General features: G+C 50.7%; 1 protein-coding gene across 1 annotated transcript; it reads left to right on the forward strand.

Annotated features, from left to right (window-relative positions):
- Positions 1,504-23,615, forward strand: VGLL1 (vestigial like family member 1). The gene is made up of 5 exons (XM_021079892.1): positions 1,504-1,707; positions 6,250-6,476; positions 14,949-15,368; positions 17,322-17,381; positions 22,388-23,615. Exons 2-5 carry the CDS (start codon positions 6,275-6,277, stop codon positions 22,429-22,431), a joined length of 726 nt encoding a protein of 241 aa, XP_020935551.1. The 5' UTR covers positions 1,504-1,707; positions 6,250-6,274; the 3' UTR covers positions 22,432-23,615.

Consider the following 25,455-nt stretch of genomic DNA (forward strand, 5'->3'; position numbering starts at 1 on the left):
GAGGTTTAAATGCAGGGGAGGGCGAGTGGGGAGGGCCCCTGGTGATGAGCGTGGAGGAGCCTGAATAGACAGCAAGGTGTTTAGCCTGTTGGAGGCCCAGTGCGGAGTCAGGGGGGCTGGAGGGGAGCAAAGGGGACAGGTGGTAACGGATGAGGACAGAGAACAAGGCAGGAGCCGGCCCGGAAGAAGCCACTAGGTTTCCTGTTTTCAGGAAGAAGCCACTAGAAGTTCGTCAACGAGGAGGGACAGGACTTAATGCACATTCTCAGATGCTCACTGTGCATGTCTTGGGATGACAGATCAGAGATGATGGAAGTAGAGTCAGTGAGGCGGCAGGGGACCCGAGGAGGAGCGATGGCGATGGCGGTTTGGACCAGGTGGCCACGGAGGGCAGATAGGAATGCGCTGGAAGGATTTGCGTTTCAAGATGTGTGGATGCTCCAACCTCTGCAACGGGTTTCCTTCTCACTTAGAGGAAAAGTCCACCGGCGAAGGGTGGCCGGGGAGGCCCGCTGTGCCGTGGCCCTGTCGCTCCTTGCTCCCCCTTCCAGCCACGTGAGCTTCCTCGTCCACCCGTGAACAGGCCAAGCGTGATCTCACCTTTTGCATCAGAGGCTCCCCCCGTATCAGGAGAGCAGGTGTTAACAGGGTGTTCCCTCAGGGTGCTGCTCAAGGGTCATCTTATCAGAAAATTCTTTCGAGACCGCCCTGTATAAATGAGACACTTCCTATTGCCTGTCCCGCCTTCATTTCCCTGATTCCACTTCTCGCTATAGTACTGACTCCACCTGACAGTCCACGGGACACACACGCATCTATGTACCCCCACCACACACACACACAAAATGTGGGTGTGCTTATTCCGAAAAGACAGGGGTTTGCTCTGTTTTGTGCCCTATGGTATAGAACTCCCAGAAGAGCACCTGGCATGTAGTAGGTGTTTAATAAATGTCTGTTAAATTAATATGCTAGAAACAGAGAATGGGAGGAGCCAAGGAGAAAGCCAGGCTTTGGAGTCTGAATGATGCTGCCACTTATTGACATAATAGTGAAGATTTGTCGAAATGAGGCTTGGGACTTCTTTGCTCCAAACCTCCATCCAGTGGATTCCTGATCTGCCTCATCTATTGCAGATTCAGAGAAGCCCTCAACCCCTCCGGGGGCCCACGGAAGCCTGAGAAAAGTCCAGAACCCTAGGGAGCTGGGCTCCCCTTCTCTTCCCACGGGGCAGAGAGGAAGAAACGAGTGACCAGCCGAATTGATCCTCTCCCTTCCCAAGACTGCTAGGCACATCAGTCGATCCCAGCCCCACCACTGCCGCTTTAGACGCTCCTACTCTGTGTGTGGTTTCCAGGCAAACAGTTGGCCGCCCACCTGAAGAGACAATATGGCTAAGTGCTTTTTTTTTTAATGCAAAAAGAAAGAAATAGAAAAGAACTACCTATTTTCCTCATTCCTGCAGGAGCCCAACCCGATTGACTCGTTGGAGTACATTTTCCACATTCTTAATAGATAGCTAGCAGGAAATGCCTCGTCTAGGCTCTGCTAGAGAGTAGCGAGGGGAGGGCACGGAACCGCCGGGTCCCTCTTGGGCCGGCACTGAGCGGCTCTAAAGGGGGCCAGGCAGCTCTGGCCTTTGAGACGCACCTCTTTGCGCAGCCCCAGTGGCTCGCCTTGCTCTGTCTCAGCCGATGGTCGAGAGTTAAGGTAAGAGAAGGTGGAGGCTTTGGGGAGGCAGGAGGGATGGAAATTCAGCTGGGGAGGAATCGAGGCCGGGGCGTCACATCCTTTGCTCAGGGAGATCCGAAGCCTTTGGGGCTTTCGTTGCAAGCCATCATTGTGCCAACCTCTCAGATGCCCCACGCGGGCCCGCAGGGTGCTGGGTACCATTTCACAGAAAGGTGGCAAGCATGTCCAGGTCGGCAGACTGACCAAACCGCTGCGATCGGATTCCGTGTTAAAATATTTGCATGGAGGACTCGGCGGTATTTCGATGCCTACTCGGTGCCTTTATGTTTAGTGCGCTGGGGAAACGGCAAACCACGGTGGACTTTTGGAGTTTTGCGGTTGGAACGGCACAGGTGGCCAAGCTTGGCCCTGGTTTTTGTTTTTTCTTCTGCAAGAGGCTTTCACTACAAAGCCAGGCACTGATCCAGAAACATCTTGTCCAGGAATGTCCCACCCTTTCTTCCACCCCGCTCTCCTCTCCGTCCCAGCTTTGCGGCGGCCCCTCCTAAACCAGACCCACCCCGACCATTCCCTCCTGAATAGAGACCCCCGGGGCGGGCCCCGGTGGAGCTAGAACCGCTCCAATTTCTCCAGATGTGCTGTGAGATGCGGTTCTGCAAAGGATTAAACCAGATTACAGTTCTCAGAATTCGAATAGCCCTCAAATACGGATCCTCTCCCCCGAGGTCCGAGGACCGCCCAGGGAACTGCTGCGAACTGGATCCAGAGATGTAAAGCCAGGGCTGTCTGTTGAGGGTGTGTCCACCTGTTCGGCGAGGAAAAGAGGGGCAGAGGTAGGAGTTGTGGTTTATTTGGGATCCGCAGTTGTGGAAAGTCCGAGCCCGCCAGGTGAGGGAGCCGAGGCGTTGCTCTGACCTGCTCGGGCTCTTGGCTTTCCCGGCTGTGGCCACTTGGCCTGTGGTCTCTGCCCAAGGCGGCTAGGAGTGTGCTTCACGGCCCTGATGTCCCACGGGTCTGGCCGGCTGCTTCTCGTGGCTTCAGAGAGACTTAGCAAAGACGGACGGTAGGCTGGGTCGAACCTGAGCTAGAGCAGTGGCCTCTGGCAAGAGGGTAACAGGGCAAAACCCACACAGGTGCTAAACAGCCCTTGCAGGTAGAGGCTTTCAGCACACGCAGGCCGGCCTGCCTGCCCTCCAGGGAGCCAGGGTCCTGACGTGAGTCCCACGGAAGGGACGGGACTGTTAGTCCCATCAGGTTGTCAGAAAGGGATGATGGGAAAGACAGACGTTGAATTGAGGCACCTGCGTTCCAACCCCACCTCTGCACCCACCTAGCCGCGTAGCCTGGGCCCTTGATTTCCCTGCTCCAAGCCCAAGTTTGCTCATCTGTAAAATGGGAATAGTAAGACCTACTCTTAGGGTTGTAAATATTGGAGCAAATATACGTGGAGCTTCTGGCATTCAGTAGGTCTTCTGTTATACTGCAGCTTTACAAAAAACACCGCGTCCACATTTCTCATTACTTTATAACTCCTAAGGCCATTGCTTTATTTGATTTGCTATCTTTTGAAATATATTTGACTATAGCGTTGTGTAGATTTAAGGCATACAGTATGTTCACTGACACATTTCTATGTTGTAGTGATAATAGCACCTCTATCATGATGCATAATTATCCATTCTTTTGAGTAGTTGGAAATGATTAAGTTCTAGTCTCTCAGCAAGTTCAACAACTATAATACAGTATTGTCTGCATACACTGCACTGTGCCTTTGATCTCTAGGGCTTATTCGTCACTTACTGCAAGTTTGTACCCTTACATGACAGCTGTCCTGCCTCCCATCCCCTGGGAATGACCATTTTATTTTCTATTTTTACAAGTTTGGCTCTTGAAAATTCCACATATGAGTAAGAGCATCATCCAGCACTTGTCTGTGATTTTTCCCATAACTCACTCAAGGTTGACGTCTTCACTTTATTTCTACAAGTTCAAGTATCTGAACACATCATGTGGTTCTTCACTGAGGAATCATCTACCTTCAGTGAAATGCACAGGTCTTAAGTGTACAACTTGATCAGTTTTGACAAACGTCGATATCCGCATGTAACCTTTACACCGCTCCCCCCCACACACACCCCCGGCCGGTGGAAAACATTTCCAACACCCCTGAGAGGTCCCTCCCGCCCCTCCCCAAGCTCCACGCCACAGGCAACCGCTGTTCTGACTTTTATCACCATAGGTTATTTGTGTCTGTTTCATGTAAATGGCATCATATAATATGTGGTCTCTTGTGTCTGGCTTTTGTCACTCAGCTTAATGTTTTCGTGATTCATCCTTGCCGTTGGGTGGATCAGTAGCCTGTGCCTCTTTAGTGCTGAAGAACATTCCATTGTATGAGAATGTCACAGCTCGTTTATTTGTTCTCCTGGTGGTGGATATCTGTGCTGTTTCCACTCTGGGGGCTCTTACAAATGAGGCCGCGGGGAACACACATGTAGAATCTTCGGGTGGACATCTGTTTTCGCTTCTCTTGGTTGTGCTGTGTACCTCGAGAGGGGTTGCTGGCTCACATGGGAAGCACACCTTTAACTTTAGAAAAAAGCGACAAACAATTTTTCAAAGTGGATGTTAACCATGGGTTTTGAAGTGAGGATAGAGTGGATTCATTTGTCATGTTGTGCATGGCTGTCACCCTGGGTGAAACAGGTTGACTTGCTCCATCAAAGGCTTCTGCAGACAACAGAATCCAGCCGTGACTGGGGCTAGAAGGATGCTGAAAGGAGACCTTCTTCTAAGTAAGGGTCCCCGGCTCGCAGCCGGATTCCCTCCTAATGTTGCCATCATCATCTGCTGACACGTCTAGCAGAGCCGTAAAAGAAGGCTGCGAAATTTTCATATACCTCCATGCCTTCATTTTATCCAAGAGGCATGTGAAGCCCAAAGAGGCCCCGTGATTCCTTCAAAGTCCCACAGGCAGCCAAGGAAAACTCCAGGTCCTCCGACTCCTAATTGGTGTGATTCCTTGTGTTTTTCTTTTTTCTTTTCTTTTTGCCATTTCTTGGCCCGCTCCCGCGGCACATGGAGGTTCCCAGGCTAGGGGTGTGATCAGAGCTGTAGCCGCCGGCCTACGCCAGAACCACAGCCAGGTGGGATCCAAGCCACATCTGCAACCCACACCACAGCTCATGGCAATGCCGGATCCTTAACCCACTGAGCAAGGCCAGGGATCGAACCTGCAACCTTGTGGTTCCTAGTTGGATTCGTTAACCACTGAGACAGGATGGGAACTCCTCCCTTGTGTTTTTCTGCATGAAACGGCATTCCCTTACTCAGCCATTGTTTACTTAGTGTTGGGTGCTAAGGATAAAAAAAAATGACCAAGAAATGGCCCTCATCCTCAAGGATCTCAGAGACTAGAGAGGGAGACAGGCTATTAAATTCAAGCCATGTTTATTACATGCATCAGAATGAATAGATTCAACGCATCTTTAGCCAGAGCGCAGGGCAAGTCCGATTGGATGACCACAGGTAATAAAGCCTCCAGCCCGCTTACTTCCTAGTAAAGGAAGGCCACAGCCTGTTTCCAGTGCCCGCTCTGTGCCAGGTCCTGGGTGCAAAAGGACAGCCTCTGCCTCAGGGAGCCCACAGCTAGGATCCCACGACGGAGGCTAAGTTTAAGGCAATTCAGCATTGCTCACTCTTGAGCTGGATTGCAGGCACCGTTCTAGACCCAGAGGAAGTGCAGTGAGCAGAGCTAACAATCCGACAGTTTTTCAGGGGCTTTTCCCCAATGTTGCTGCAACGTATTAGTGTGAAGAGTGTCTTTTGCATTTGGTTGACAGTATGTCAGTCTAGAGGCCTTGGGACTGGTGTGGTTTATAACCGCTAGTTTCTAAGATGGGGGGTGGGATGGGGTGCATGCGGGACACCATGGCATGTAGACGGCAGCATCCGGGAGATGCTTCTTAGGGACCCTGAAACTGCCCTGGGGCGCTTAGCCAAGTCCGCTGGGGCGCTTGTGCCCTTGTCCAAGGGCATCTCCACGTAGTTCCGGGGAAATGCAGGCACTTCCATAGAATGCAAGTTCCTCCACTCTGGGCCTCAGTCTTCTTTCTCCCCCATTTCCTGATGCTTTTTGTTTTTTTAAGGGAGGGAGAACTTTATTTGCTTATTTCAGCTGCACCCACGGCATATGGAAGTTCCTGGGCCAGGGATTATCCAAGCGGCAGCTGCCACCTACACGACAGCTGAGGCAACGCCAGATCCTTAACCCACTGTGCCGGGCCAGAATTAGAACCTGTGCCACTGCAGTCGCTTCTTAACCCCCTGAGCCACAGTGGGAACTCCTCTGCTCTTCTAACCATGTTCCCAGAGAATTTTTCTCATTTGTAAGAGAGGGTCCCTTCATCTAGTTGTAGAGCTGTCTTGTTTCCCTTGGGGTCCCAGAGAGAGAGCCTGGCCCTTGGGAGCAAACTGCTTGCCCTTAAGGATGCCGCTCATCCAAAGTAGCGCTGAGCCACTTGGAAAGAGTGCCAGTGACATTTTGTGTTTGGTCCGCAGCTATCCCCTGTCCCCTTGCGCGACGATGGAAGAAGTAAGGAAAACCACGGTGCAGAGGCAGAGCCCCATCAAGACTGAATGGAATTCCCGCTGTGTCCTTTTTACCTATTTCCAAGGGGACATCAGCAGCGTGGTGGATGAGCACTTCTCCAGAGCGCTGGGCACTGTCAGGAGCCCCCAGGGACTGAGCCCTTCCGGCCGCAGCGGGGATGTGATCCTGAGGAATGGTGAGCACGTCACAAGGGAGGGGCTGGAATTTTCTATCAGGCCTTCACGGAAAGACCCATTCTCATGCCCTCGATCCTCTTAGACCATGTGTACCTCTGCTGAGTTTGCAACACGCTGTCTGGTGAGAAGCCACGCGCCTTTCTCACTGTTAAAGCGAACTGGTTTACCTATTTCCATTGTCTTAAAGGCTGGGCTCACTACCCAGGGTCACAACTGTTCACTATTATCGCCATGATCAGTATTGCTGTCAGGACCACTGCTGCTGCTACCAGGGGCTGACAGGGCAGGAGCACACTGTACCTGTGCCCGGCCGCCTCTCCATCAATAGGGAATGCTCTGGGGAGAAGGGGTGGGGCCAGAGGGGGACAGATGAAAGGTCTTGCCTCATTCCTCTCCCAACCCTTCAAAGCAAAAGGGGTGCCTGTTGCACACCTATTGGTTTTTTGTTTTTTGTGTTTTTTTTTGTTTTGTTTTTGTTTTTTTTTTTTTTTGCTTTTTCAGGGCTGCACCTGCAGCATATGGAAGTTGCCAGGCTAGGGGTCGAATCGGAGCTGCAGCTGCCGGCCTACACCACAGCCACAGCAACACCAGATCTGAGCCACATCTGCAACCTACACCACAGCTCACGGCAATGAAGGATCCTTAACCGTTTGAGCGAGGCCAGTGATTAAACCCACATCCTCATGGATACTAGTTGGGTTCATTACCACCGAGCCACAATGGGAACTCCTACTATTGGGTAATTATAAAAAAAAAAATAAGCATCCTTTCTTCTCAAAACAATTACTTCAAGAGAGCTATGTCAAAAGATGCTCATCGAAATATCCAGGTCTGGAGACAGCTGTGAAAATGAAGCTGGCAAGCACTGCCCTGTGACCTTCCTGGCCCCTGGACCTGATCGCCTCCACAGGCCCCTCCCTCCAAGTGAACAAGGACATTTTGTGACTGCATTGGTATAAAAACAAATCTAGGAATTCCCGTTGTAGCTTAGTGGTTAACGAACCCGGCTAGTATCCATGAGGATGCAGGTTCGATCCCTGGCCTCGCTCAGTGGGTTAAGGATCCAGTGTTGCCATGAACTGTGGTGTAGGTCCCAGACGCAGCTCGGATCCCGAGTTGCTGTGGCTGTGGCTGTGGCATAGGCCGGCAGCCACAGCTCCCATTTGACCCCTAGTCTGGGAACCTCCATATACTGCAGGTACAGCCCTAAGAAGACAAAAAGACCAAAAAAAAAAAATCTAATCTGGGGTGGATTCATTTTTATATATTCATTATCATTTTTATACTCATTTTTCTTGTGGTTTTCAAATATTTTCCTGGGCTCCCAAATGTACCCCTGGGTCCTGGCATTGTGCCTGCTGTGCCAGGTGGAGAGGTCACCTTGCCACTTGGATGTGCGCGGAAATAGCTTCTCGTCACCTCTTTGAAACGTGAAAACAGAGCAGGGTCTGGAGGATTTATGGCCGAGCTGGCGTGTGGGTCGCCTTGGTCCCACTGGATGATGTACAGGCCTCCAAGGGGGCCCCTGCCTGTGGCTGACGAGCTCACCTGGTTTCAGACGCCGTCACCCTGGCTGGCCAGACTCTTTGGGTCTGGACAAGGACTTGCTATATTTTCTGCTACAGCTTTGACTTCTGTCCTAGAAGGAACTTTTCCAGTCAGGTGTCGTGATTCTCAGAGACTCTTGGGAGTTCAGGAAACACGCAGAAGGGAGCGTAGTAGCAGCAGGTGCTAAAGGAAGCCCTGGGTGCTGGGGCCTCGGTGGAAAGCAGGGCAGTGCTGTCCAAAGTGTGCTCAGTACTTCAGAGCAGAAGCAGGAATGGCTGAGGTTGAGTCCTTGGGGGAAAGGGTAGGTGGTGAGCGGGATTCAGAGGATCTAACCGGCTCCTCCTCAGCGGGGTCAAAACCCAGAGACGAGTCTGCCCACTTTGGCTGTTGGACTGGGTCAGTTCAGAACATGCTGGTTTGGATTATTCGTCACTCCCTTGTCAGCACCAGCAATTCATTAGCGTCTCGCTTCCTCCAGCCTGCTTGCCTGGTACACCCACCCTGAAATAACACCAACCCTTGGCCTCTTGGCCCATTTCTGGGCTTCATTCTGCAGTAAAGCTTGTAAGCGTGTCCTCGCGCTCTGCCCACTTCCCGCCTCTCCTGCTTTCTAGCTTTTTCTTTCTTTTTCGGCCGCCCTGTGGCGGATGCAGTTCCTAGGCCAGGGATCAGATCTGAGCCGCAGTTGTGGCCTATGCCACAGCTGTGGCAACACCAGATCTTTTAACCCACTGTGCTGGGCCGGGGATTGAACCTGCGTCCTGGAGCTGCAGAGACGCCGCCGGTCCCATTGCCCCACAGCGGGAACTCCTCTCCTGCTCTCTTGAATCCACTCTACTTATGGGTTCTTTCTCACCACTCCTCAAAACCACTTTTATCCAGGTTAGCTGGGACCTCTACTTTCCAAGGCAAAGGGTCCTTCTCTGGTGTCATCTAATGTGACCCATCGCAGCAGTGGCTGCAGTGGCTTTGCCCTCCCCCCTTGCAAGTATCTCCTTCACGCGGATTCCACACTATCACACGCTCAGGGTTTTCCCCCTATAGCCCCTGCCTACCATCCCTTCTCAGTCTCTCTTGCTGGAAGTCCTCTTCAACTCTTTTTTTTTTTTTTTGGTCTTTTGTCGTTTTCGTCTTTGTTTTTATTTTTTTTTTAGGGCCGCACCCATGGCATATGGAGGTTCCCAGGCTAGGGTCCAATCAGAGCTGGAGCTGCCAGCCTATGCCACAGCCACAGCCACTTGGGATCCGAGCCTCGTCTTCGACCTACACCACAGCCCATGGCAATGCCGGATCCTTAACCCACTGAGCGAGGCCAGGGATCGAACCCACACCCTCATGGTTCCTAGTCGGATTCGTTTCTGCTTCACCACAATGGGAACTCCCAACTCTCTTTTTTTTTAATGGCCACACCTGCAACAGGAATTGAGTCCAAGCTGCTGCAGCAGTGCTGGATCCTTAACCCACTGTACTGGGCCAGAGATCAAACCCATGCCTCTGCAGTGACCTGAGCCGTTGCAGTGGGATTCTTAACCTACCACACCACAGCGGGAACTCCTTTTTTTTTTTTTTCCCCATTCTTCAACTCTTTAAACATTTGAGGGCCCCGGGACTTCCATTTCAGACAATTTCTCCCTCTACCCTCAGTCCCTGGGGATCTCGTCCAGTCTCTTGTTCTTAAATACCATCTATATGCTGCCCAATCCCAAGGCATAGCTCTAGACTGGGTTTCAGACCTATACGCAGCTGCCTACTTGATACCATCACCTCACATAGCTCATAGGGCTCTCAACCCGAACAGGTCCCAAGCTGAACTCTTATCCCCCCCTTCCCCACCCCCACCCTGCTCTGTCCGTACTCTCCCTGTGTCCATAAATGGCAGCTGCATCCTTCCGATTAACTAGCATCTGACTCCCTCTATCCATACCCCACATCCCATCCTTTGAACAATTCTGTAAGTTCTACTTTGAAAATATATGCAAGCTCTAAGCGAGTCTCCTCACCTCCACTGCTACCCCCTTGGTCTGAGAAGCCATCGTGTCCTTGCCCCGCAGCACTGGATTTTTGCAGTAGCCTCTTCATCGGTCTCCCTGCTTCTGCCCTTGCTCAGTCTGTTCTCAAGGTAGCAGGAAGACTAATGCCATTAAAATGAAAATCATTTTTGTGTTTAAAGCCTTCTAATAGCTTCTCATCACACTTGGAATCAAATCTGAAGTCTCAGGGGGCCCAGCATCCTCTTGGCCCCTGTTATTTTTCTAATCTTGTAACCTAGCATTTCCGGCTCCTTGCCTCCAGTCTAGCCTGCTCGCTCTTTGTAGAACACGCCAGGGACAATCCTGCCTCAGGCCCTTTGCACTTCCTCTCCCTTCTGCCTGAAATGCTCTCTCCCCAGATAACTGCATGACTTCCTCTCTCATCATTCGAGTCTCCATCCGCATGTCAGCCCTTCAGAGAGGCCTTCGCTGAACAATCCACTTTAAAAATAGAAGCCCCCATCCTGTCACTCTCTGTCTCACCCCCTCTTACTTCTCCTTAGCATGTGTCCTCACAGGGCATATGATATATTTCTGTGTTTCGTTCTTGTCTCCTCTCACTCGCCTCGACTCTGACTTCTGGGGCAGCAGGGACTCGGTCGGTTAGGTGCTGTTTTCCGAGTACCCAGCTCGATGCCTGCCGCCGGGTAGGCGCTCCAGAAATATCGCGTGCATGCGTGAAATTGTGACTTGGCTCCCAGGGTGCCGATGTCTGTCACAGATGGAGTCCCTGTAGAGAGAGGATCCTCTGGTGTCTGGCTTTTGAACCAGGCATCCTGGGGCCGCGCCAGCTCCACCACCATCAATTAACCGCGTGATCTCAGGGCTCCAGGTCATCCGTCTGGGCCTCTGTTTCCTCGTCTGCCAAACCGAGGGCGATCGACCTATAGGAGGAACCAACGCTGTCCCGCATGTCAAGTGGCACATAGTGCATGCCAGCCATGTGGGCGGGAGCCGTTTCTGGGGTGGGGGTGGGAAGGCTGGGCGTGTTTGTGTCTGGCTACAGGGGAAACGAGGGTCTGCCTGCGAAACCTCAGGCTCACTGTCAGCTTCATAGCTGTGCAGGGCCTTCTGCTGCATGGCCGCGGCCCTGTTTCCATGTCTGCTCATGTCGCCCTGGCAGAGTGGGCTGTGCACTGAGCAAATGATTGTCAAGTGACAGGCTGCCTTCTTCAAGGCCTGTCTTATCACAGTTAGGAGTCAAGGCTCTCCTCAGCTCTGCTGCCTCCAGGGAGAGGGCCCCGAGAGAAGACAGGTCCCCAGGGGCTCCCGCTGGAAGCGTTAGAGGAGATGGTCGCAGCTTCGACAGTGGCAGGACATCTATAAAGTGGCTCTTCATCGCTGACCATTAGCACCTGCCCAACCCCTGCAGGCCAGTCCCAGGCCCCCTGGCCCCAGTGAGGCCCCGGCTAAGCCTTGCGGAGAACAGGCTCCCTTTCACGGGCTCCCATCTAAGGGTGCTCTGTCAGGCCGAACACTGGGACCCGTGTGGCCGGGAAATGCCGTCGAATCTCCTGGCTGCTTTTCCCAAATCAGAGTTATTTTTTTATTGACTCATGTATAATGTATACGGGCCCTACTTGTAGAAAAGAAAACACAAGCTGAAAGCATCTTCGAATTATCTCCCTTTAAAAAGGGCATTGGGGATTTCAGCAGCCTTGAGCCTGTCCAGGCTACGGTTTAACTTATACCTTCGCCGGCTCACAGGGTAGTTGGGCACGGTTGCTGGAGCACTTTGCCCAAGAAGCCTGAGAAAGAAGCCCACCAAAACCCAGGGTCTCGTTCCACCGGCTGCCACACCCAAGCCTGCTCTGTAGCCTCCCCGGGCCACCCAGTCCCCACTCTCGGGTTGCTGTGAATTCTGGAGTGGGACACTTTGGGCCTCCCCCCGTGCTCCCATCCAAACTGTGCCCCGCTGCACTCAGGGACCAAACAGGACCTTGGACAGGGGCACACCGCCTACTCCCCTTAATGCTTCAGTCAGATAATTCTGGAAAGGCAACAGGTTTTTAAAAGAGATATTCAAAACATGCTGGGGCCCTGCCTTCCACATTTCCTGCATCCAAAACCTCGGTCATATGCACGAGGTCTGGAAGGCCAGTTCAGCTGGCAACGGTCCAGTTGTCAGAGACTTCTCATTGCTTCGCATTTAGCCTTAGGACATGCAGCACCCTCATTCAGGAAGCGCGGGCAGTGATTAGCCAGCTCAGCCACTCTATGCTGCACAGCGCCCTGAATCGTATTAGCCCAGAGATAACAGTTTTCAAAAGCAGCAATCAGCCCCAGGAACAAATCTTTTATTCTCTATTTTTTTTAATATTTTAATTTAATTTTTTAATTTAGTTTTGCTTTTTAGGGCCACACCTGTGGCATATGAAGTTCCCAGGCCAGGGGTCTAAGAGGAGCTGCAGGTGCTGGCCTATGCCACAGCCACAGCAATGCGGGATCTGAGCCGCGTCTGCGAGCTACACCGTAGCTTGTGGCAACACCAGATCCTTAACCCACTGAGTGGGGCCAGGGATTGAACCCGCATCCTCATACGAGTTGGGCTCATTTCCGCTGAGCCACAGCGGGAACTCCCCCAGGAACAAATATCGATATGTGTTTCTTTGCCCTTGGCTTCACTGGAAGAGGCCACACTGGCTGTTGCTGGCTGTGAGCCAGGGAAAGGTTGGCCAGAATGTCTGTGCGGTGTAGATGGGAGCTTGTTTGGCCCTCATTGTCTGTGCCGCATGAAAAGCCGTGGGCAGACCACTCAGACTTTTTTTTTTTTTTTTTGCTATTTCTTGGGCCGCTCCCGCGGCATATGGAGGTTCCCAGGCTAGGGGGCGAATCGGAGCTGTATCCACCGGCCTACGCCAGAGCCACAGCAACTCGGGATCCGAGCCGTGTCTGCAATCTATACCACAGCTCACGGCAACGCCGGATCGTTAACCCACTGAGCAAGGTCAGGGACCGAACCCGCAACCTCATGGTTCCTAGTCGGATTCGCTAACCACTGAGCCACGACGGGAACTCCCACTCAGACCTTTTGATCTTGTACAGAAGCCAGGCAAATCGAACACTCGAGAGCCGGGAGAGGCGCGCGAGGAGGGGAAGGGGACCAGACAGACGGCCTCTTCAGCCCTCCAGCCTTCCTCTGTCTCCACACCCACGGCCCCTTCATTATCTTGGCCGATGAGAACCTCCAGGCTTTAGGCACCATCTGCCAGAGCGCTCGCCCCCATCTCTCCCTTGGCTGATGGGTGCTGAGAATGGGGAAAACATCCGTTCGTGTCGTGAGCGGCCCTCAACTTTTCGAGTGCTCCGATTCAGCAGCTGTTAATGGCATCATTTGAATAGTGTCTCTGAGACCAAAAGAGACTCCATTCCCGCAAGCTCGTCCACGAGATCTTGGCGAGAAGACACTGAGTCACCACTTGACCTCGAGCGTTTTGCTTTTGCCACCACTTCCTTTCCATCACTGATGCCTCCAGCTCAGCTCCCTCCTTGGTGGATCTGCTTTGCTAACTTGGTCTCTTAACATCCTCATGCCCCAGCTCCCCCCCTTGAAAATGGGGTTTCTGAGTTTCTGTTGTGGTTCAGAGGTAACGAACCTGACTAATATCCATGAGGATGTGGGTTTGATCCCCAGCCCTGCTCAGTGGGTTAAGGATCCAGCATTGCCGTGAGCTGTGGTGTAGGTTGCAGATGCTGCTGGGACCTGGCATGACTGTGGCTGTGGCAGTGGCTGGCAGCTGCAGTTCCAATTGGACCCCTAGCCTGGGAACTTCCAAATGCCATGGGTGCGGCCCTAAAAAGGCAAAAAAAAAAAAAAAAAAAAAAAAAGAGGAAGGCTTGTAAGTGGGCTTTCAACCTGTAGACTTGTGTCACGCAGGCAAGTGTTAAACCCTTTATGAAATTCTGTGGAGTCCACCTGTTCAGTGTATGCCAAACACCAGCTATAAAATAAAGCCAAACAAGGGCAACAAACAAGCACCAATCACCTTTAAGTAATTCTACTTTTAGAAAAGTTTCCTTAAGGAGCAAGGTGGACAAGGTACAAAGATGTTGGAGTTCCCTAGTGGCTCAGCGAGTTGGGGAGCCAGGATTGTCACTCCTGTGGCTCAGGTCATTGCTATGGCACAGGTTCGATCCCTGGCTTGGGAATTTCTGCATGCAGTGGACACGGCAAAAAAAAGGGGGAGGGTATACAAAGAGGTGTGTATGAAGGTGGTCGTCCCAATGCTAATTTTTTTGTTATCGCTATTTTTTTTAGGGCTGCATCTATGGCATGTGGAGGTTCCCAGGCTAGGGGTCGAATCGGAGCTACAGCCGCCGGCCTACACCACAGCCACAGCAACACAGGATCCGAGCTGTGTCTGCAACCTCCGCTGCAGCTCATGGCAATGCTGGATCCTTAACCCACTGAGCAAGGCCAGGGCTCAAACCTGCGTCCTCATGGATACTAGTCAGATTCGTTTCTGCTGAGCCACGATGGGAACTCCCCCAACGCTAATATTGAAAAAATGGAAATAACCAAGCTGCCCGGGCACCATGCTTGCTAGTCACGCTGCTGCCTTTTGATGGGATCCTATGCAGCCATTTAAAAAGCTGGTGTTGGCTCTGCTCATTGCTATGGGAGGATGTTTCAGATATTTCGGTAACAGGAAAGTGACCTCAAAAACAATATATGATATGACAATGCACACACAAATAGACACAAAATCTACAAAGAAGTTACACCTAAAGGTAGACAACAGCAGTCTCTGGATATTATGCTTAGGGTAATTTTTTTTTTACATTTTCTATATTTTTCACATTAAAAATAGTATATATCAACCAGAAACAGATGAAGCTAATCCCATTTTGAAAGCAATAAATAAATCTATCTTCTAAATCTTTCCTTCCCAGATAGTGCCATGCCTCCAAATCAGTGGCGTTTCTCTTCTCCGTGGACAAAGCCACAGCCGGAAGCATCTTTTGCAAATGGTGCCGCCAGCTGCAGCTTGAGCGGATCTGGTCCCCTGGCGGTGGATCAGTACCCACTGTCTCTGACCGGGAGCCCCTCCGTTCAGCCCAGCGAGCTGCGGCATTTCTCCTCCCTCGCCAGCCCCAGCTTCCCAGAGCCTGGCTACCCTCATGCCTTCTCCACTGGGCACTTGGTTCCAGAGCCCCAGCCCGATGGGAAATATGAGCCTCTCCTGAGTCTGCTCCAGCAAGAGAGATGCCTTGCGCATCCTCAGGAATCTGCCTCGTGGGAGACCGGCAGCTCTGCCCAGACCGTCGGAAGCACCGGATTGCTCTTGAACCTGCCTCCCAGCTCAGCCCCCTGTAAGGAAACGCCTCCGAGTACTTGGAGGATCGCCTCGATGGGTTGTGGTTGAGAGTCAGTTGGCCAGAGATGGGGTGCCGAGATTAATCGGTACTCCTCCAGACCCGGGGCTTCTGGAGGGCAGGATGTTCTGCTGAAGCCGTCAGTATATCTTCTCTAGGCTGCGCCGACCCTCCCTTTTTAATGACTAAAGGCTTACAGAGAAAACTAGCCAGATGCACCTGGCCCAGAATAGCCACCCCGGTCTGCCGACTTGGACTCACCCTAGAAAAATGACAGGCTGCTGCCTAACATCTTAGGGTACCGCATTCACCTCACTGTGAGCCAGCAAGTCATCCACGTGCAAACAGAACTCTGTGATGTACCTGCAGGCTCCAAACTCTATCCTCCCAACAGGTTGGCAACTGGCCACAATGCCAGACTCCTGGGCCAGCCAACACAGGGCAGCTGTGGAGGCAGCCCCCTTGCTGCCTGGAGACCGTGGCAGTGCTGGCTGTCTGGGGCTTCTGCTCCCTGACCGCCCCCCTCCCCCAAGGGAAAAGTCCTTAAGGCTCGTTCACCATTTCATTGACTCACTCACCCAACAGATATTGAATCAGCACCTACTAGATTCAAAATACCCATAGAAAAGCAAGACCCCCTTCTTTGTAAACGGATGGGGAAGAATTGGCCTGGGTGTACTTTCACCCAAAGAGCAAGCCCCTCTGCTGTAAGATTGGCCTTTCACACGAAATATCGGTAGTAATAGTTAATAGTTTCGTGGGGCCAAGTCTGCATCCTTTGGCCTTCTGCACCCTGGAGGAATTTTCTTTGACAGCTGCCTGTTCCATATATATCTGTGGTTCTAGTGTTCCTTGCCTGAAAGAACTTGCTAGAAGCTGCCTTTGCTTTTTTGTTGTTGTTGTTGTTTTTGTTTGTTTTTTTAGGGCTGCACCCACGGCGTATGGAAGTTCCCAGGCTAGGGGTCCAATCAGAGCTACAGCTGCCGGCCTACGCCAGGGTCACAGCAACACGGGATCCGAGCCGTGTGTGCAACCTACACCACAGCTCACGGCAATGCTGGGTCCTTAACCCATGGAGCAAGGTCAGGGATCGAACCTGCGTCCTCATGGATGCTAGTCGGGTTTGTTAACCGCTGAGCCATGACGGGAACGCCAAAGCTGCCTTTACTTCTGAACTAAGTATATATAGCACACAAAGAGCCTGCTGGACATGGCCTACCTAAGTCAGGCGCTGGCATCCATCCTCATGACAAAAACAAATTTCCCATTAAAACTCCACTCTGTCATCACCAGAGTTTGATTAGGAAATGTACTTAAGTGTAAATCATAAAAAAATGTCGTGCTTGGGAAACCTATGAAAAGTCCCACCCCATACTCTTTTTTTTTTTTTTTTCCAAAAATCTTCTCCTGGATTCAGAGGGAAAATTAGGCCAACAGTCGGTGGATATATGCTCGCGCGTACACACGGCAGAGCCCTGTCTCGACAGTTGGTTAGAACACATGTGGCTCAAATCATCGCCTCCCAGACATAAGCTGACGCAGTTCAAATCCAATTCAGCAAATATTTAGTGAGCGCCTACTATATGCCAGGCACATGGTAGCAAAACCATAATGCAGACGTTATCTTATTCCTGAAAGCTCTAGATATGTTCGCAAACAAATGTTGACCACTCAAGTCTCAACTGCTGCAAACCCTTCGCCCCCTTTTACTAAAGCTGGTATCTTCATACTGATCCGTGACAGAGGTCATGCATCTTTGAGGAAGTCAGTGACCCCTGGGGACAAAACCCAAAGGGCCTTAGAAACAGAAGCTCACCTGTTTTTGCAGCATCTGATAAAAGAAAATGTCACATGTCTGAGGGGCAGCGACTTGGGGTCCCTGGGGTGCTCCTGGGCACTTGGTAACCCAGCCCCAGATTTCATTTCCAATTGTATTTTCTTCCTTTCCAGTTAAGAAAATCTATTTCCCCCCAGATGGTGGATCTGCTGGTGCCAGCCTTGCAGCCGAAAGTAAGTACCTGCCTCTGCCTCTGATAACACGTCTCTGCATCCTGAGAACAAACTTGAGAAGCTTGTGTAAAAACCAGGATCCCCAGCCACTGAAATGGCCCTCGTTTCTAAAATTTAGGATTTTTGCCCTTAGAATTTGTTTCCGTTTAGTCTCAAAGAGCCCATGTGCTTGGCATCTCGGGAAATGTTTGGCCCATTTTCTTACTTTGCTGTTAAAACAACTCTACTGAGTTCTTTAACCTGAGCTGGATTTCAGCGCGGTAACCAAGGCGACGCAGGAAAAGGAGCAAAGTCACGGGGATTAGCTTGCTCTTTCCCAGATGTTGTCATTTGTAAGATGAGGATCAAAATCGTGCCCACGTTGTTGGATTTCTGTGGGGATTAAATGAAATAGTGTATGTAAATACTTAGGATTTCCGTTCGAACGGAAAGTAGCCCCACTAAGACCGGCACAGAGAGGCAGCAAGAAGTGCCGTTGAGGAGGACGCGCGGGTGCTTTGGGCTCTGCTCCCGCTGTGTTTGAGAAGCACCAAAGCAAGGGCGGCCACGGCCCCGTGTGGCTGGTTACGCTTTGGTGTGGGGTCAGCGTGAGCACCGCACACAGGCCTCAGGAGCATGTCAGCTCCATGATGGCCAAGACAGAGGGGTGCGCCCCCAGCACCCCCCCCCCGCCCCCTAGCTCAGCCGTACCTGGCACAGAGCTCAGCACATAAGTGTCGAAGGAATAAGTGAGCACATGCTGGGCACCATAAAAGAGCATTGAAAAAGGACGGGGTGAACGTCTCTCTGCCGATCGAGTACAAATGATTTTGTTTGGCCGTGCCCAAGCGAGCAGCTAGATTTAGGGCTGATTCAAGAGCCTTAGGGTGGGGAGTTCCCACTGTGGCGCAGAGGAAATGAATCCGACTAGGAACCATGAGGTTGCGGGTTCGATCCCTGGCCTTGATCAATGCGTCAAGGATCCGGCATTGCCGTGAGCTGTGGTGTAGGTGGCAGAAGCGGCTTGGATCCCGCGTTGCTGTGGCTGTGGTGTAGGCCCCCCAAAAACCCAGAATCTTAGGGGTGGCTCTTGCAGGCTTCATGGAAGCCTCTGCCCAAGGGGTTGAGCTGTGCCAATTCAGGATTATAAAGTCCCTCAAGTACTTTGCAAGAATTCATACATTTTTACATTGTAAGCCTTAGAATTACTAAAACCCCAATGCTTTAAATTGTTCAGGGGCCCCCAAATAGCAGCAATGACATGCATGGGTGGTGGCAACGGGCTAGATACCACACTCTGCCACCTGCTCAGTCCCCACAATGACCTTGTGGTACATGGGTGAGGACGTCCTAGATGCCTTATGTGAGAGGTGGGCAGGACATAGGGAATGAATGAATGGATGACTCTCCCCATTTTGTAGATGAGTAGACTGAGTCTCAGAAAGGCGGAAGGACTTGCCTTCACATCGCACAGCAGCCTTCACAGTGTCATACTATTGTCAGAACCATCAATTCCACTAAACGTAAACCATCAAAACCAATTCCAATTTAACACAGTGAAGATTAGCATTTCACTGTCCACAGGTCCACTCTGCATCCCCAGTAAGGGGCGGGGGTGCTGAAGGCTTGGAAAGCATGCAAGGGGCAAGGGGATGAGGTTGCCACGCAGAGAGGAGGTGACAGGGTGGGGAGTGGGTATCGGGCTATGCCAACAGCCCCCTCACCTATCCTGCCGCTGTGGCTCTGGGCAGAGGGAGGCAGCAAGATGTGGGGACTGGGAGGGGGGTAAGGTCCTAGGGCTCTGAATAAAATGACCAGGAGCCTCCTCCCGCCCCTGCAGCATGGCCCAGTCCCCTCGTGCGCTTGCACACCCCATGAGGCAGGCACCACCGGGAGGGTGGAGGTGAGTCTTCAAAACTTACAGTGCAAAATGTTTCATGAATTTGATTTTTTTTTTTTTTTTTGTCTTTTGTCTTTTTAGGGCCGCTCCCTCCACATATGGAGGTTCCCAGGCTAGGGGTCGAATCGGAGCTGCAGCCGCTGGCCTACACCACAGCCACAGCAATGCCGGATCCAAGCCACGTCTTCAACCTACACCACAGCTCATGGCAACGCCGGATCCTTAACCCTCTGAGCAAGGACAGGGATCAAACCTGCGTCCTCATGGTTCCTAGTCGGATTCATTTCCACTGTGCCACAACGGGACCTCCATGAATTTGATTTGGTTTTTTATGTGAAGAAACAGACACTGATTCATTGCACATTGTTTCAGCGTCTCAGGTAGTAACACGGAGATTGCTCTTTGCCAGACCCAGGGCTCTTTCATTCATCCAGCTATAAACACAGTCGTGTATAACACTGCCTTGGTCCCTGCTCTCAGAGAGTTTCTAGTCTAGGGGGGAAGATAGAGTCCACTTGGGGGGAAAAAGGAAAAAACAAAATATCTGTAGGCTAAGAGGCCACAGAAGCTGCCGTGGAGAGGAGAGACTGCAGAAAGACAGGGACCAGGGGAGCCCAGAAGCCGGAGACGGCAGCCTGGGTCAGACGGCGGCGCGGGAAGCCGAGCGAAGTAGATGGATTTAGATCTATTGGGGGGGGGCAGTGAGCTCTTCCATTTCCTGCTGGAGCAACTGGGTGGAGACTGGTCCATGTGCTGAAGAAGATCGTTCGGAACACAACTCTGGGCCGTGTTCAGTCCCGAGGCCTTGGCGATGGACACCTCTCCACAGTTGTGTGTGTCGCTATGGAGGTCACGAAGGGGGGCTGGGGTAAACGTTCCAGATCGAGCCATATACAAATGACGTTTAAAGCCATTGAATGATGCCCTGGGCAGAGAAGAGAGTTGGGCAGAGGACAGAGTCTTGGTGTGCGCCGGTACGTAGAAGCTGGGCCGTGGCGCGGCCCAGTGAGACGGCGCGGTCCCCGTGGGAGGCGAGCCGGGAGCGTGGCCTTTCCGAAACCGAAAGAGGAGAATATTTCCAAACACAGAAAGTGATCAGCTGGCTCAGAGGCTTCCAAGAGGTCAAGGAAGAGAGGGCCAGACACATTTCTATCAGATGTGGCATCAGATTTTGAGACCCTGGTGAAGAGCAGGTATAGCATGTGGATGGAAGGCAGGCTGGGTGCGTTGAAGAGGGAATGGGAGACGAGGCAGCAGAGACCATGGAGTCAGCAGCTTCTTGGAGAAGCTTAGCATGGGGCAGAGTGAACAAAAATGAGGTGTTAGCTAAAGAGACTAGTGGGGTGGAGAAGGTCTTTAAAAAAAAAAGAACTAGAGCCTAGACAAAGACGAAGAGACCAACGACGGAGGAGGAGGATGGCGTCGTGGGTGAAGTCATTGGGAATAGAGAAAGGACGCAGGGAAGCTATGACATCTGCTAGGAGGAGGGGACATTCTACCACTGAAAGCGGACAAAAGAATAAGGACACAGATGCAAATGGCTTGGCAGGCTTGTGTGTGGGGGGAGTCCGAAGCATACTAATCAGATGACTTCTACTTCCTCAATTAACTATGGAGCGAGATCATCAGCGGGGCGTGAGAATGGATGGGCTGCTGAGGAGAGTGGCAGAGTAGGCACGAGTCTTCTTGGGCACCAGGGAAGCAAGTCGGCTGTGGGCAGACACAAGCAGGACTTCAGAGTGCCCACCTGAAGGCTGAGGTCAGGAGTTTAATTGAAAACCATCAGCTGGCTCATGTGATTTTCATTTTTTTTCTTTTTTTTTGCCATTATGTATTACTTTTTTATGTATTACTTTTTAAAAATTACAGTATAGTGGATTTACAGTGTTGTGCCCATTTGTGCTGTACAGCAAAGTGACCCACTCATACATATGTACACATTCTTTTTCTCATATTCCATCGTGTTCTATCATAAGGATTGGCTAGAGTTCCCTGTGCTGTGCAGTAGGACCTCATTGCTTCTCCACTCTAAATGTCATAGTTTGCACCTGCGTGTGATTTTCGCCAGTGCTGCTGGGTTGGTGTGATGCACAGAGAAGGCAAAAGGAGAGGCTCATCCAAGGTTGAGGTTTTGCCAAGTGAGTATGTGGGTGGAGAAAGAGGAAAAGGAGTTGAGGGGATTTGCAAGAGAAGGATGATAACCAGGTCCCATGGTATCTAAGCTGCTCGAAGAAGGATATGGAAGCAGATGGAAGGTGACAGGTACTGAAGGTTGGTGGATTGGGGGATTGGGTTATATAGAAATGCAGTGATAAGACTACTTAAGCCAACGACCCTGGGAGGTGATGGTTAGAGAGTGCCACCTGTGTAGGTGATGACAAGGTCCAACACGTGACCACAGTGAATAGCTGACAGAGGTGGCATGATGTGAAAGTCATTAGAAGGTGAGGAGAATGACCAGAATCATGGAAGTGAGACAAAATAAGAACTAGTAGCTCCCCACAACACAGGTGCTGGATTTGGGGAGGGGGTGTTCATTTGATTGTTTTTTGGGGGGCCGCACCCCCGGCTTACTGAAGTTCCCTGGCCAGGGATTGAACCCATGCCACAGTACCAACCTGAGCTGTGGCAGTGACAATGCCAGGTCCTTAACCCCATGCACCACAAGGGAACTCCCATGGGTGGTGTTTTTAGCCTCGTTCACAAATGGGAAAATAGAGTTTAAGTAACTCTTCCAAAGTCAAGCTAAGTGCCAGTGTCAATTTCCTGTGTCCCTAGTCTTAGCCACTAAGCTAAGCTAAGCTGCAGGGTGACCAGACAATAATTCCACTCTGCTACATGCAAAGTCACTGCCTCTTTAACCAAATAAGACCTAACATTTATTGAGCTTGTATGTCCCAGGCACTCTTCTAACCCTTTACATGTATTTAACTTAGGTAATCCTTACCAGAATCTTGGGAGGAAGGTATCGTGAATATTCCCTTTTAACAGATGAGGAAAGTGGGGCTTAGATGGCTAGGTCATTGCCCAAAGTCACAGAGCTAGGAACGGTGAAGTCAGAATTCAAACCTGGGCTCCTAGGATCCCAAGCCAACTTCTTCCTGATCACACTTATCCTATTTTTCAGAAAGCCGGGCTCCAGAGAGAAGAAAAGATTTGTTCTTTTACTGAAGCTTGGTCTGAAGATGAGAATTCCCTTTTGCGAACCTGCCTATGGTTTCCTCCTGCGAATCCGCGAGTCCAGAGACTTCACCGTCCTTTTCTCTTTGTGCCACGAAAGAGTGCCGAGTCCGGAGCAAGTTGCTGTTCTCCCCGAAATTCAATACTTCTCTTCCTTGGCACCCGTGCCCTGTGGCAGGTTTTTTTTTTTTAACTTGTTAAGTGAATCCTGAGCATGGAAGATGGTTAAAGAGCTGTCCAGGGTCCAGCTGACCCTTTGCACCCATTGCCCTCCTACTCAGAAGTCAGCGCCCTTACTCTCCTTCAGTATCGTCCACATCAAGTGAGCCTGTGGTACCCAATGGGGTTGTCCCACCCTTCCACCTGAAGTGTCCTAGCCTTGACCCCAGACCATGGGCAATTTCCCTCTTTCCTCTACCCAAAGCAAAATGGAAATGGGGTGGGCAAGACCCATTGAGAGTAGCTTGAGGCTGGGCACTCTGCATCCTCCAAGTCTGGAAGGAAGCTGAAAGGGTCTCAGGCTGATCGTGATGAAGGAGATACTTTCACTTGGAAAATTGGATTCTTCCACTCCGAAAAAGTGATGGTTGCAAATGGAATTGCTGAGCAATCTAAGAACTAACTTTCTGCACATTAGGAAGCAAACTCTCCCAGCCCAAGTGGGGCCTAGAGTAAGTTCTGTATCCAGAACATTTCTGAGATGCAATTCCCTGAGTTCCTGGCTGCTCTCACTCTCGGGAGAAGGAGCCTGGCATCTGACACCCCACAGGCGCACATCCGTGCCTTTAAGGCTTCAGCAGTGGCTCAGAACCTTTACTGTAGCTCTTCCACTGTCGATGACATCTGGGAAATAGTAACTTTCTGTTCAGCACAGAACCGCTGAGGCCACACATGCGGCCGCCCACAGCATCTTTTACACGAATTGGAGGTGAAAGGCAAGGCTGGCTCCGAGACACAGCAGCAGGATCTCCTTGCAGATAGTCCCAGATAAAATGACAGATTTTCCCAAACCCATTCATCTCTCCAATCTGGTAGACAGCCTGGGGTCCAGCGTGAGCTCAGTACTTAACCCCCGACAAGCCCCGAAGCCTCTGCCGCCAGCGTCCCCCATATGCACACCCCACTTGCTCCCATGTAACAGCTCAGAGGGTGAATAATAAAATGACATCTCTGGCTTATGCTATTCTTCATCCCGAGTTCTTTCATGTCCGTGATCTCATGCAAACTTCCTGGCAACCTGGGATTGATATCATTCTCTTCACATGATACCTGTGGATACCGAGGCTTAGAGTTGGCCAATGACCTGCCCAAGATCACACAGCCACCAGCAGGGCCAGAGCTAAGCCAAGGTCTCTGACTTCAGAGCTCTTTCCTCTCCACCATAATACTTACCAAGGGTTACCGTCAAGGTGGCTCTTAGCTATTTTGTCCTCCCCTCTGCTATATAAATAGAGACCACAGCTCTGGCATGAGTGAACTGGTCACTTTGGCAGTAATACAGTAATTCTCCTGTCTCAGGTTTTTCCAGTGTATTACATATGTTTCTGAGATTTAGTAAGAGGAGAAAAAAAAAAAAAAAAACAACAACCGCTCAGCAAGTACATTTTCTCTCAAAGTTATTTACCTTCAAAAGCCATGTTCTTCTTAAGGTAGATGGTTGGGGAAAACTCAGGGTCGAGGCTGGTTCTAGCACTTGTGATGCATAATTACACAAGTGCGTGTGTATCTTGGCTCGCTGCAGAAAGCCTCGTCTGTGTTGGAAGATAACATGTACCATCAGAATCGAACTCTTAATATGCTATTTAGGGACAAGAAGAAATGACTCCAAGTGGGCTGGCCTTTCATGCAGGCTGGGTAATCTGATAATATTTCCCTGTAAATCCCTCCGCCTGGAAGCTGTCTCTGGAAGAAAGCAGAAAGCCGTCCTCAACGCTCCCAAGTACAAGAGGGAAGAAAAGGCCTCCCTCTCTCCCTCTGAGACCCCTGCTCCTCTGACAGTCAAGCCCGGCCCAGATCGTCTCCTTGGTTCCAGACTTTGACTTCGGTCTGTCGAGATCTATCCTCTCTCACTTCCTCAACTCACAAAAAGCTAACTTCAAAGGCATTTCTTTGACTCACTCAACCACTTTATTCTTGATAATTGCACACACACACACACACACACAAGATGTGTGCTGCTATTCACACACAAACACGGGGCGGCTGGCCCCCGTGTGTTGTCTGGAGCTTCACCTATATGCCTCGTTGATAATCTTGTGAGAAGCTCATTGGGGATGGGGTGGACCTAGCGGATGGATAGGGCTGGAAGCCATAAACTTCATTCACATTTTTCTCCACCCTGTAGAGAAATTGACAAGTGGCCTGATGGGCTCTGATCCGCCAGCGGCTGCCCCTCCCCCCAAGCACACCCATTCCTCAGCTTTACAATCTGAAAGAATGAGAATTGTTTCAGATGGGCTGAAAACTCACATACTTAAATGATGCCTGGGTTAAAAAAGCAATAAAAGGTGACAATTTCCTTTTTCTGGTAGCAAAGACTATCTTTCAAGAATTCCAAATAAGGATGTTGTTTGCAAAGTCAACTGGGACTTGGGTTTTTCATTCTAAAAATCAGTATCACGTGCAACACTGAAAACACAGTCACCCCTCTGGAAATAAAGCTAAGTAGTTAGCTTAACACAGTTATCTTTCTCTATAAACAATAGTCTACTCTTTCCATAACTGTTTCTCTAACTTTATGTAATCGAAAATAGTTTTGTAAACCATTCGTATTTTCAAAATGTGAAGAAATAACACAATGGTCCATTTCGACTCTTTTAATGTGTAAGATTTTAAAATAGCATGTCATTGAATTTTTTATAGATTAGTGGTGATTACGGAAATGAACTGGACTATAGAATTTTCATAGGGATTAGAGTTTTATCACTATTTCTTATAAATTTAATTGAGATGAAATGAAGACTCAAAGATCTTCTCACAGAGAATTTTGGTAATTTTTCCCCCTTGTTTTAGCGA

This window comes from Sus scrofa, chromosome X, assembly GCF_000003025.6.
Source record: "Sus scrofa isolate TJ Tabasco breed Duroc chromosome X, Sscrofa11.1, whole genome shotgun sequence".
Classification (NCBI taxonomy): Eukaryota; Metazoa; Chordata; class Mammalia; order Artiodactyla; family Suidae; genus Sus; species Sus scrofa.

Bases quoted from the DNA above. Each gene is read 5' to 3' on its own strand.
- VGLL1 (XM_021079892.1), top strand. From the start codon at position 6,275: ATGGAAGAAGTAAGGAAAACCACGGTGCAGAGGCAGAGCCCCATCAAG. The intron at 15,369-17,321 runs GTAAGGAAACGC...CTTCCTTTCCAG, and splicing joins GCCTCCCAGCTCAGCCCCCT to TTAAGAAAATCTATTTCCCC. The intron at 17,382-22,387 runs GTAAGTACCTGC...CCTATTTTTCAG, and splicing joins TGCCAGCCTTGCAGCCGAAA to AAAGCCGGGCTCCAGAGAGA.